General features: G+C 45.9%; 1 protein-coding gene across 1 annotated transcript; it reads left to right on the top strand.

The window, feature by feature from the left end:
• The first annotated feature begins 11088 nt into the window (after positions 1-11088).
• On the top strand, positions 11089-11713 carry LOC129006186 (large ribosomal subunit protein uL22-like). Its single transcript, XM_054435600.2, has one exon. The coding sequence runs from the start codon at positions 11118-11120 to the stop codon at positions 11670-11672; it is 555 nt and encodes a 184-aa protein (XP_054291575.1). The 5' UTR covers positions 11089-11117; the 3' UTR covers positions 11673-11713.
• Positions 11714-12244: the final 531 nt, after the last annotated feature.

The following is a 12244-nucleotide window of genomic DNA, read 5'->3' as shown; positions in this document are numbered from 1 at the left end:
AAACAACAAAAAAAACCCGCTCATAACGTTTTAAGAAAGTTTACGAATTTGTATTGGGCCGCGTTCAAAGCCGTCCTGGGCCGCATGTGGCCTCTGGGCCGCAGGTTACACAAGCTTGGCCTAGAAGGAATGTTACAGCTGGGGGAATCTAAGGGATAATTCTTCCTTTATATCCACAGCATAGAAGCCCTGAACATAACTCCTAGAAATATTTTTTTCTTCAAAAATTTTAAAATTCATCTATATTGACTGCAGACACTTTATTGGGAAAAAGCATAAAAAAAGAACATTAAAAATCCATAATCTCACTATCATGAGATAAGTACTGTTAACATTATTTTGTGGTGTTTCCTTCTACTCTTGCCCTTTTTAAAGACATAAAATTGGGATCCCACCTCCAGAACTTCCCTGGCCTTGCCTTCATGATTCTCCAAGGCTTTTGTGTTTTTTTTTTTGTGACAGGAGCTTGCTCTGTTGCCCAGGCTGGAGTACAGTGACACAATCATGGCTCAATGACCTCCCCGGGTTCAGATGATCCTCCCACCTCAGCCCCCCACATAGCTGGGACTACAAGCACGCATCACCATGTCTGGCTAATTTTTGTTTTTATTTTTGTTTTGTAGAAAAGGAGTTTTGTCTTGTTGCCCAGACTGGTCTCGAACTCCTGGGCTCAAGTGATCCAACTGCTTTAGTCTCCCAAAGTGCTGGGATTACCAGCATGAGCCACCATGCCTAGCCAACTCTCCAGTTTTATATCTTGCTTTTCTTCCCTCTCTTAAAATTGTATTTCATAGGCCGGGCGCTGTGGCTGACGCCTGTAATCCCAGCACTTTGGGAGGCCGAGGTGGGCGGATCACGAGGTCAGGAGTTCGAGACCAGCCTGGCCAACATAGTGAAATCCCGTCTCTACTAAAAATACAAAAATTAGCTGGGCATGGTGGCGCGTGCCTGTAGTTCCAGCTACTTGGGAGGCTGAGGCAGGAGAATCGCTTGAACCCAGGAGGCAGAGGTTGTGGTGAGCTGAGATTGCGCCACTGCACTTCAGCCTGGGCAACAGAGTGAGATTCCATCTAAAAAAAACAAAATTACGTTTCATAAACATTTTCCACAATTTATGAATTTCAAAACCTAATTTATAATGGTCATTTAAAATTCCATCACACTGATCTACTCTAATTTAACTAATCCCCTATCACTGAGGATATATATAACAATATATATTGTTTCCAATTCTTTGCTATTTACAATGCTGCTTTAAACATCCATGGACAAAGATCTTTGCCTGTATTTTGGGGCCTCTAGATCTATTAAATTGTTAACAGTATAAGGTCAGGGACAATGTTTGTCTTATTCACCCAACCTTGTGCATGAGACAGAGCAGCATCATTGAATGGACAAATGAATTTCTTATTCACTCCTGAGTCAAAGGAGAATTCCTGAGTCAAAGGGCACGAGCATATTTAATGCCCTTGAGATACATTGCCAGTTGCTTCCTGAAATGTAGTACCAATTTATACCCTGCCCCAAGTAGAGTCTTGAGAAGGTTCCAGCCAGAATTAATGGCCATTCCTTAGCCACTCTTTCCATCTCCATGGGGTGCTTTTCTCCACCTTGATTGCTGGCCCTCAAACGCAATGGGGAAGAAGGGGCCTGCCATAAGTCTGCTTTGAGGACCTCCTGTTGGGACAGTAGTCTCCCCTCTGAGTCGGGAGAAGTAGAGAAGTCCTCCAGTGCCCTTTAGAAAGAGCATGTATTTGGACTCTTTGCTCTTGGAAAATGTGAATTCTACTAAAGAATCTTCAATATGCTTCAAATACGTTGAGCAAGTCCCCATCCAGGACGCTAAGATCTACAAGTCTGTCTTGAAGCCTCATCAATTTTCAAATTAAACTTCTTCATATTTCTTTTAAAAAGAGGAGAGGGCACTTTAAGTTAACTCACAAAAAAAGACAAAAAGTAGAATCAAGCAGTAAAATAGAATTTCCACAAGATTAAAATAAAGGTATAAGAAGAAAAGCAAATGTTCTAAGAGTCAATGTACTGCTCTGATTTGGGTTTAAAAAGCGACTTGGAACATCCGTGAGGGGAATATTTGTCCTCTCGCTGTTCTTAACTGGTTGGTAATATGAAAGGAAGATAAATCTTGGGACCTCAAAATCATTAAGCCAAAGGGAAAAGTCAAGCTGAGAACTGCTTAGGGCAAACTTGCCGCCCATTCTATTCCTAAAAAAGATATTTATTAAAGGCCAGGCGCGGTGGCTCATGCCTTTAATCCCAGCACTTTGGGAGGCCGAGGTGGGTGGATCACTTAACGCCAGGAGTTCGAGACCAGCCTGGCTAACATGGTAAAACCCCGTCTCTACTAAAAATACAAAAAATTAGCCAAATGTGGTGGTGGGCACCTGCTACTCAGGGGGCTGAGGCTGGAGAATCACTTGAACCTGGGAGGTGAAGGTTGCAGTGAGCCAAGATCACACCACTGCACTCCAGCCTGGGCGGCGGCAAAGTGAGACTCCATCCAAAAAAAAAAGATATCTACTAAGATACTAAGATAAAAAAGCTACATAGCTACACACCTCCGTCACAAGGAAATTTGTTGTGGACAAAGGACAGACAGAACTCAAAGTCATCCCTCTGCTGAGATAAATGCATATCTGGTTGCCTCCTTTGAAAAGTCTCATTAGAAACTCAAAAGAATGCAACCTTTGTCTTGTGAACCCCAAATATCTGAGACAGGTCTCAGTCTATTTAGAAAGTTTATTTTGTGGCAGGGCTCAGTGGCTCACACCCATAATTCCAGCACTTTGGGAGGCTGAGGCGGGCGGATCACAAGGTCAGGAGATCGAGACCATCCTGGCTAACACGGTGAAACCCCATCTCTACTAAAAATACAAAAAATTAGCCGGGCGTGGTGGCAGGCGCCTGTAGTCCCAGCTACTCGGGAGGCTGAGGCAGGAGAATGGCGTGAACCCGGGAGGCAGAGCGTGCAGTGAGCCAAGATCACGCCACAGCACTCCAGCCTGGGCGACAGAGCAAGACTCTATCTCAAACAACAACAACAACAACAACAAAACAAAAACAGAAAGTTTAAAGTTTATTTTGCCAATCTCTTACCTACCTATGATCTGGCCCTTCCCACTTTGAGTTGTCCTGCCTTTCTGAATGGAAACAGTATACATCTTACATATATTGATTCATGTCTCCTGTCTCCTAAAATGGATAAAACCAAGCTGTGCCCCGACCACCTTGGGCACATGTCATCAGGAACTCCTGAGGCTGTGTAATGGGCACGCATCCTTAACTTTGGCAAAATAAACTTCCTAAATTGACTGAGACCTGTCTCAGATTTTAGGGTTCATAGTAAAAACATACAGGCCTTCAGAAAAAAAAGTTATTATACCAAAAGGTGACAGAAATGGCTCATCAGGATCTTAGTACAGTTCCTACATTCATGAAGTTCCCATTACTATTAACAGTTCTTCTTTTTTTTTTTTTGAGACAGAGTCTTACTCTATCACTCAGGCTGGAGTGCAGTGGTGTGATCTTGGCTCACTGCAACCTCCCCCTCCCAGGCTTAAGCAATTCTCATGCCTCAGCCTTCCAAGTAGCTGGGATTACAGGCACCCGTCACCCTGCCCAGCTAATTTTTGTATTTTAAGTGGAGACGGGGTTTCGCCATGTTGACCAGTCTGGTCTTGAACTCCTGACCTCAGCTGATCCGCTTGCCTTGGCCTCCCAAAGTGCTGGGATTACAGGCGTGAGCCACCGTGCCCAGCCTTGTTGTTCTTATTTGTATATTTGTAGAGGGCAGAAATGTTTCCCATAATAGCTTTTAATAAAAGTCAGAGCATACTACAAAAGCACAGTCCTTTGAAGAACTATGCTGAGATGGCTGACATTCATACCTATTTCAAAGAGTACAGCTTTTAAATTCTTTCCCAAATATTTTTCCTTTCCCTGAGACATTTGATAATGAGCCTGATGGTGAAAAGATCAAAGCTCTGCTCTCAGGGAGGACGGGCCTCCAGGCCCTTTGCTGCTGCCGGGGGACATCTCTGTGAGCCCGGCATGCAGGTGGGGATGGCATCCAGAGGTCACACCTGGGTGGAAGCCACGCCACCTCTGCGCAGAAGTGGGTTCATGCCAGTGCCACATGCACATACTCGCTCAGGCTCCTGCAGGCATGCTTGTTTCAGAAGCTTTCCCTCACTTGAGGGGGCCATCATTCATGCCCTTTTCTCACTCCCGACCCGGTCACAAGCCAAGCTCCTCTATCCAGAAGGCTGGCACATTTAGACAGCATGATGATGGAAAAATATGAATACTAGTGAGACTGCTTTCTCTGCAATACTCCTGACCTCAGAACAAACATGCCAGTGCTGGGGACACACACCATGCAGGTCCAGCAATCAGACCTCCTTGCAGTCACAAAGGGCAGTAACTTCGCAGGCTGCTGGGGACAGTCATGGGACACTGGTTGCTGCCAGGCATTTTAGAAGGGCCCAAAGAGGACACTTCTTGTTTGAGCTGAGTCCAGGCCTCCTCTAAGGCCTCCGAGTCATCTCTGCCACCTCCTCTAGAATCCATCTCCTCACTCTGCTTTTCCTCTCCCACCCTCTCCTCCCTCTGCTGCTTTCTCACTCACTGCTTTCCTCTCTGTATCTCTTGTCTCTCCATTTTGTCTTTAGCCCCTATAGGTGTTGTTACTGGTACAGTACAGGTGGTACTGGTGATGCTGGTACTTAAAGCTGGGAAACCTGCCAGCCCCCAACAGGAACAGAGACTCTATCCTCTTCTTTCCCTGTCCCTGAAGCATCTGGCCTTGTGCCTGACCAATGATGAGTACGTCATACTCAGGTCTTGAATAAAGGAGAAAAGATGGCTACTCTGATTTCAGTCACTCTGTGTGACATTGCTTTATATACTGGCATGACATATGAGCCCTTGGTGAACTTTTACCCAAATAGCCCAATACAAAGGGAAATTGACTAAAAACCTTTAGGTTTTGCCTGGAGGTTTAAAGCTTTCTGAAAGCCTTGCTTTAATTTATACATTTATTCTAATTCTTGCATTCCATTTCACAATCTTTTTACTTTAATCAGCTTTGATTCTGTCTAGTACTGCCTCAAATGAAAACTGCCTGTGTTTTCTTCATCCAACACAGAGGATATGTTGGGGGCAGTTCAACTTAAAATAGAGGCTATATGTCATATGTGATATTCACTTTGTGTCCCCTTCCATCCCAGAGAGTTTCAAAGAGAGAGGCTATTTCTCCTCCACCCTTTACATCCCCAGCTGCAAGTAAATTGCTTCACATACAAGCAACTCTGTGTCAAGTGCTCCAGGGTAAGTGGCAAAGAAATGTTTGTACATATAAATTCAATAATGGTTGGCTGGGTGCAGTGGCTCACGCCTATAATCCCAGCACTTTGGGAGGCTGAAGCGGGCAGATCATCTGAGGTCAAGAGTTCCAGACCAGCCTGGTTAACATGGTGTAACCCCAATCCTACTAAAAATAAAATACAAAACTTAGCGAGGCATGGTGGTGCATGCCTGTGATCTCAGGAGGCTGAGGCAGGAGAATCGCTTGAACCCGGGATGTGGAGATTGTAGTGAGCTGAGATCGCGCCATTGCCGTCCAGCTTGGGTAACAAGAGCAAAACTCTGTCTCAAAAAAATAGTAATAATGGTTAAGGTTCACCTGAGCAGTGCTGGGGAGGCCGGTTTATATAAAAATGTGGTTGTAAATAACTAATTAAATTACCAATCTCTCCACCACTGCCTTTGTCCATCTTCAATTATAATACATTCCAGAAACACACTCTCCCATTCCAGAAAAACTCTCTCCCATGGCTTTGCACACACCCTGCACACGTACACTGGGAAGGCCTACAGTCCAGTTTGACGTGTGTTCACGCACTCCTAATCTAGCACAGGGCCTGGTGCATAGTTGGTGCACAGAGGTCAATGAAATCCCTGTACTCAACAGCTCTGACCAGTCCTCAAGGTGGTCACTGTCTTGTTGGAAAGGCAAACACATAAGCAAATCATTGAGACAAGATGTGACTACAGGGACTGATACACAATCACAGTAGAGAGTTGGAAGGGAAAGAAGAGAAAGAACTCAAGAAACGAAAGAGTGTGGGGAAATGGCCAAAAGTTGGGTCCAGAGTGGATGGGATGAGGACAAATCCTGGTTCTCTTACTAGCACAGTGCCTAAAACTCAGTAAATGGGAGTTATTGTTGTTGTTGTTGTTATTATTATTATTTCAACAGAGGAATATAAATAGGTTAAGGATGGGTCTGGTAACATGGCCTAATGCACTGCTAAGGAGAATATTTCATCATATAATAGAATCAGCCAAGGTTTCTTTGGGAGAAACGGCCATCACTTCTCCTGTGTTTCAAATACTGTCCACAAGATGGCAGCAGTGGCCTCAGGTTCCCACCGGGCCTAAAAGGCATTCCATTCAGTCTGCATTCCACGGAACCCCACCCCAGACAGGCATCTCTGGGACATATTTTGAGTGGAAGGCGACCAGCACCGCATCTAAACGATGCCCTTCCTTCTGGAATGCTATGGAAATCTATGACTAGACAGACAAAAACGCTCTGGCCTTGGGAAACGCTGGAACTCACGCATTCATTCGCCCCTTCATTCCTTCAACAATTATGTACTAAAAGCCTACCGCATCCCAGTTATCCCGCAAAGGAATAAAACAGAGGGGCCTGCTCTCATGACCCATAGCCAGTCGCAAATCAGACAGTGGTAGATCACGGGAAGGAGTCTCTCATGCAACGAAAAATTACCAGCCTGCAGAGTGTCATAATACAGGATTGAAGATTAAGCAAAGGAAAACAGACCGTGTGACGGGATGTCCACATTGGCTGTGCTGTATATACGGACAGGAGTGGCAGGGAACTTGAAGGAATAGAAATTGGTAGAATTGGCCAGGCGCGGTGTCTCACGCCTGTAATCGCAACACTTTGGGAGGCTGAGGCGGGCAGATCACGAGGTCAGGAGTTCAAGACCAGCCTGACCAACATGGTGAAACCCCGTCTCTACTAAAAATACAAAAATTAGCCAGTTGTGGTGGCGCACACCTGTAATCCCAGCACTTTGGGAGGCTGAGGCAGGCAGATCACGAGGTCAGGAGTTCAAGACCAGCCTGACCAACATGGTGAAACCCCGTATCTACTAAAAATACAAAAATTAGCCAGGTGTGGTGGCACACACCTGTAATCCCAGCTACTCAGGAGGCTGAGGCAGGAGAATCGCTTGAACCTGGGAGGCAGAGGTTGCAGTGAGCTGAGATCACACCACTGCACTCCAGCCTGGGCGACAGATCAAGATTGCCTCACAAAAAAAAAAAAAAAAAAAAAAAAGAAGAGAGAGAGAGAGAAAAGAAGAAGAAAGACAAAGAAAGAAAAGGAAGGAAAGAAAGGAAGAAGGAAGGAAGGAAGGAAAGAAAGAAAGAAGAAAAGAAAAAGAAAGAAAGAAAGAAGGAAAGAAATTGGTAGAATTAAATAATGATAGAGGGGTTTGCCCTTGCAAAATTACTGAAGTTCTTTTTCTCCCCCTCCTTTAAGCTAGAAATCTGGGCTGCCTAACGGAAGCTGCCACCTGGAATGTCTGGGGCAGCCATGCAAGGTTACATTCCAGGCTCCAAGCAAAAAATGCCAGCAATTTACCTTTTTGTCAACTGCAAATTAAAGTAATTTCCAGGCAGAGGGTTTCTCCTGCTTGTGATGAGCACCCCAAAACACCAGGGCTGTTTGCAGTTACCTGGCTGCTCTGCAGGGGAAACAAACCTGAGGCTGAAGGCAACCTCAGGGTTGGAATCAAGAAAAGGTTTGCTTGGCTTTTCTTTCACTGAAGCACCAAATTAAGTGGATACGAAGTGGGAAGCAGGGAGAATGTCTTCTATCCCTAGCACTTTCTAGAATGTGGGACAAGAGAGGCACTCAGCTTTAAATAAATAAAGAGAAGGCATATCTGCACCTGCTGTCATACCCAGCTCTATGATGACAATAAGAAATACTCATCATTACCAAGAGTGCCAGGCAGACATGATGCTGAGAACGTTACAGCCACATATCACTGAATCCTAAGGTGAAATAATTATTGGCATTTTATAGATGAGCAATTTGAGGCTCTGTGAAGTTAAATGATTTGGAGAAAGTCACAGGTAGTAAATGATAAAGGTGAGATTTAAACTCCCATTTGTCAAATTCCTCCTTACTTAACCCCATACAGCCAACACACAGTAGAGGTGGTGAGAGAGCCATCTCCCCACCGAAAGCCCGAAAGCCATGAAGGCATATTCATTCACTGACTGAACTGAACAAGTAGAGAGCACCCACTCTGTTTTTTTTTTTTTTTTTTTTTTTTTTGAGACAGTCTTGCTCTGTCATCCAGGCTGGAGTGCCACGGCACGATCTTGGCTCATTGCAACCTCCACCTCCTGGGTTCAAGCGATTCTGTGCCTCAGCCTCCTGAGTAGCTGGGATTACAGCACCCGCCACCACGCTCAGCTAATTTTCATATTTTTAGTAGAGACAGGGTTTCACCATGTTGGTCAGGCTGGTCTGAAATGCCTAACCTCAAGTGATCCACCCGCCTCAGCCTCCCAAAGTGCTGGGATTACAGGCATAAGCCACTGCGCCCAGCCTGAGAGCACCCAGTCTCTATCAGACCCTGAGGATGCAGAGGTAAGTAAGCATTGTCAACTGCAGAGTAAGGCGATTTCCAGGCAGAGGGCTTCTGCCAAGCTTGGAAACTGGAGATGAAACAGAATTTGCATATCCCTTTCACTAAAGGGGGAGGCCAGTGCCTGGGACTCAGATCAAGAGCAAATGAACAAGGAACACTCACTTGCCAATAGCATGCTCATTTGGCTGATCAGAATGTCACCCATACTTAGAAGGCAAGCTTTACACCCCCTGTGTGCACCTGGAAAGAGACAAGGCCCACCCCTCCAACACATGTGCGCACATGAACACACACACACACACACCCCTACCTACCCAATGCCAGGCCTGGCTGTGGACCTTGCAGATCCTGGGATCTCTCTCAGTCATTTCCAGAGCCATCCTTAACCTATTTCTGGTCCTCTGTTGAAGTAATAATAATTATAACAATAACTCACATCTATTGAGTTTTAGGCCCTGTGCTAATAAGAGAACCAGGATTTGACTCCAGCCCATCCACTCTGGACACAACTTCTGACCATTTCCCCACTGCACTCCCTCTCTCATGTGGCTTCCAGCACAGCCCTAAACAGCATGACCCCACTGGAACTCCCTCATCTTCCCTTATCTGTGGCGTTTTGGGGCCTCCTTTTTCCCCTCTGTTAGACTGGATGACCTGAGAGCTCTTCTAGCTCGGACACTTCTTAAAGCTGCTGTGGACTCTCTGTAGTCCCTTGTATAAGGGCACTCCTTTCATCCATGAGGGCTGCACCCTCATGACTAATCACCTCCCAAAGGCTCCACTTCCCAATACTGTCACACTGGGGGTTAGGATTTCAACTTATGAATGGGGGGATTGGGGGCAGGGACAGGCCAGGCACGGTGGCTCACGCCTGTAATTCCAGCACTTCGGGAGGCCAAGGAGGGCGGATCACATGAGGTTAGGAGTTTGAGACCAGCCTGGCCAACATGGTGAAACCCCATCTCTACTAAAAATACAAAAAATTAGCCGGGCATGGTGGCAGGCACCTGTAATCCCAGCTACTGGGGAGGCTGAGGCAGGAGAATTGCTTGAACCTGGGAGGCGGAGGTTGCAGTGAGCTGAGATCACACCATTGCACTCCAGCCTGGGCAACAAGAGCGAAACTCCATCTCAAAATAATAATAATAATAATAATAATAATAATAATTTGGGGGGATACATTCAGTCTATAACTCTGATACTCAAAGCCCCAGTATTTCTTACTGCCTCTAAAAAGAAAAGGTTGAGGCTTCCTCTTTTTCCTCCAAGTCACTAAACCATCACCACTGTCCCACCTCTTCAAATCGGAAGTCTTCACAATCACTTACGAAGTTCTCCCCTCATCCTCATCACCACCCTCCTCTGCCCTCCTTTCCATTGTTCCTGAAAGACTTTGGTACCTGACACACTCTTGCCTGTTATCGCTCATGGGGAGTCCCCGAATGCCTTGACCTTTGGCCTTCTAAGATGCCGTAACTTTCAGTCTTATCTCCACTGGAGGCACCCCCACCACCCCCAGCCCAGACACCACTCACACCTGTTGGGCCTTGGGACACACCACCCCAAAATATGACCATAGGAGACCAGAATATGCCACCCCAAAATATATTTCTTTGGCATATTTTGAGCTGCTTATTCTGAGAAACTGCAGGCACAGCAGTAGCTCTGAAAAGCTGTCATTTTATAAAAGAAATTTACATCCATAAAGAAAATGGACATTAGTAAAAAATATCTGTATCAGGAAGAGGGCTGCTCCGGAAAACGTTTATTGCCCGACTTTCATCTGCGCAACCAGACAACCTCCATTCACCACATATCTCCTCCCTTCACCCTCCCATTGCCTGTCTCCGCCACCCCCAAGAAGCTCTGGGCCCCTATTCCTGTCTTTAGCTCAGGATGCTGTATATAAGCTTCCATATTCTGGCCCTTCTTCGAGTCTCATATTTGGTGTGACTCTCTGTGTATGCATGTAATCAAAATGCTTTTTCTCCTGTTCATTTGTTTTATGTCAATTTAATTTGTAGCCCGGCCGAAGAGCCTAGAAGGGTAGAGGGAAGCCATTTTTCCCTCCCCTACTAATCCTATGGAAATGCCTTGCCTTCAAGGTATGGGCTCCAAGCTCCTGATTCCCCCACAACCTTCAGGCCCTACAGAGGCAGCATCAAGACCTTAAGTCCCCACTCCATCACCCCCTTGCACAACCCCACTGGTTCTTAGCCCACTTAACTTCCCCCATAGACAGAGCTAAGTCAGCCATTTCCCCTCCACCTGAGTTCTCTCAGCTCTCCTCCCCTACCCCTCTAAGTGCCTGTGAATTGACTCCTTTGTTTTTTAACTTCAAATGCCACAGTAACTTTACACAACTTCGCTCTTTCCCTAAGCAGCCTGAGGTAATCTGTGAAAATGGTTTGCTATTCACTTGACCTGGAGAACCCCACGAAATCATGCAAATCAAGAGGTTCCAATCTTCATGTTCACTTTAAGAACACTCGTGAAACTGCTCAGGCCATCAAGGGTAGGCATATACGAAAAGCCACGAAGTATCTTAAAGATGTCACTTTACAGGAACAGTGCGTACCATTCCGACGTTACAATGGTGAAGTTGGCAGGTGTGCACAGGCCAAGCAGTGGGGCTGGACACAAGGTCAGTGGCCCAAAAAGAGTGCTGAATTTTTGCTGCACATGCTTAAAAATGCAGAGAGTAATGCTGAACTTAAGGGTTTAGATGTAGATTCTCTGGTCATTGAGCGTATCCAAGTGACCAAAGCACCTAAGATGCGCCGCCGGACCTACAGAGCTCATGGTCGGATCAACCCATACATGAGCTCTCCCTGCCACATTGAGATGATCCTTACTGAAAAGGAACAGATTGTTCCTAAACCAGAAGAGGAGGTTGCCCAGAAGAAAAAGATATCCCAGAAGAAACTGAAGAAACAAAAACTTATGGCACGGGAGTAAATTCAGCATTAAAATAAATGTAATTAAAAGGAAAAAAAAAACTTTACACAACTTCTCCATCTTCTTTTCCTTCCTCTTTCTCAGAAACAGTTGCCGCTCCCTGCCCCCTAAACCTACTCCCCTCTAAGCTTTGAGTTAGGGACACCTCCTCCAGGAAGGACGTGTCTTACTCAAATATTTCCTCTGTTTCTTGCACCCTCAAACTCGCTCTGTCTTCAGGCCACTGCCCTCAACCTACAAACCTGCTCGGGTCTTCCCACCAGCTTGGGAGGAGTCCCCAGGTGGACGGAAAATATGTTTCCTGCCTTCTTTCTCCCGCCATAGCCGCTTTTGAAGACTCACTCTTCACGCCCGATTCTCACAATGGCTCAGCTGCCATGTTGTCAGAGGCGTGTGAACCAGAGCAACCCCATCTTGAATAGGGGCCGGGTAAAATGAAGCTGACAACTACTGGGCTGCATTTCCAGATGGTTAAGGCATTCTAAGTCCCAGGATGAGCTAGGAGGTCGGCAGAAAATACAGATCATGATGACCTTGCCGATAAAACATGTTTGCAGTAAAAAAGCTGGCTA

Source organism: Pongo pygmaeus, chromosome 8 (assembly GCF_028885625.2).
Source record: "Pongo pygmaeus isolate AG05252 chromosome 8, NHGRI_mPonPyg2-v2.0_pri, whole genome shotgun sequence".
Taxonomy (NCBI): domain Eukaryota; kingdom Metazoa; phylum Chordata; class Mammalia; order Primates; family Hominidae; genus Pongo; species Pongo pygmaeus.
The sequence above is the reverse complement of the archived record's forward strand: the minus strand, read 5'-3'. Positions and strand labels throughout refer to the sequence as shown.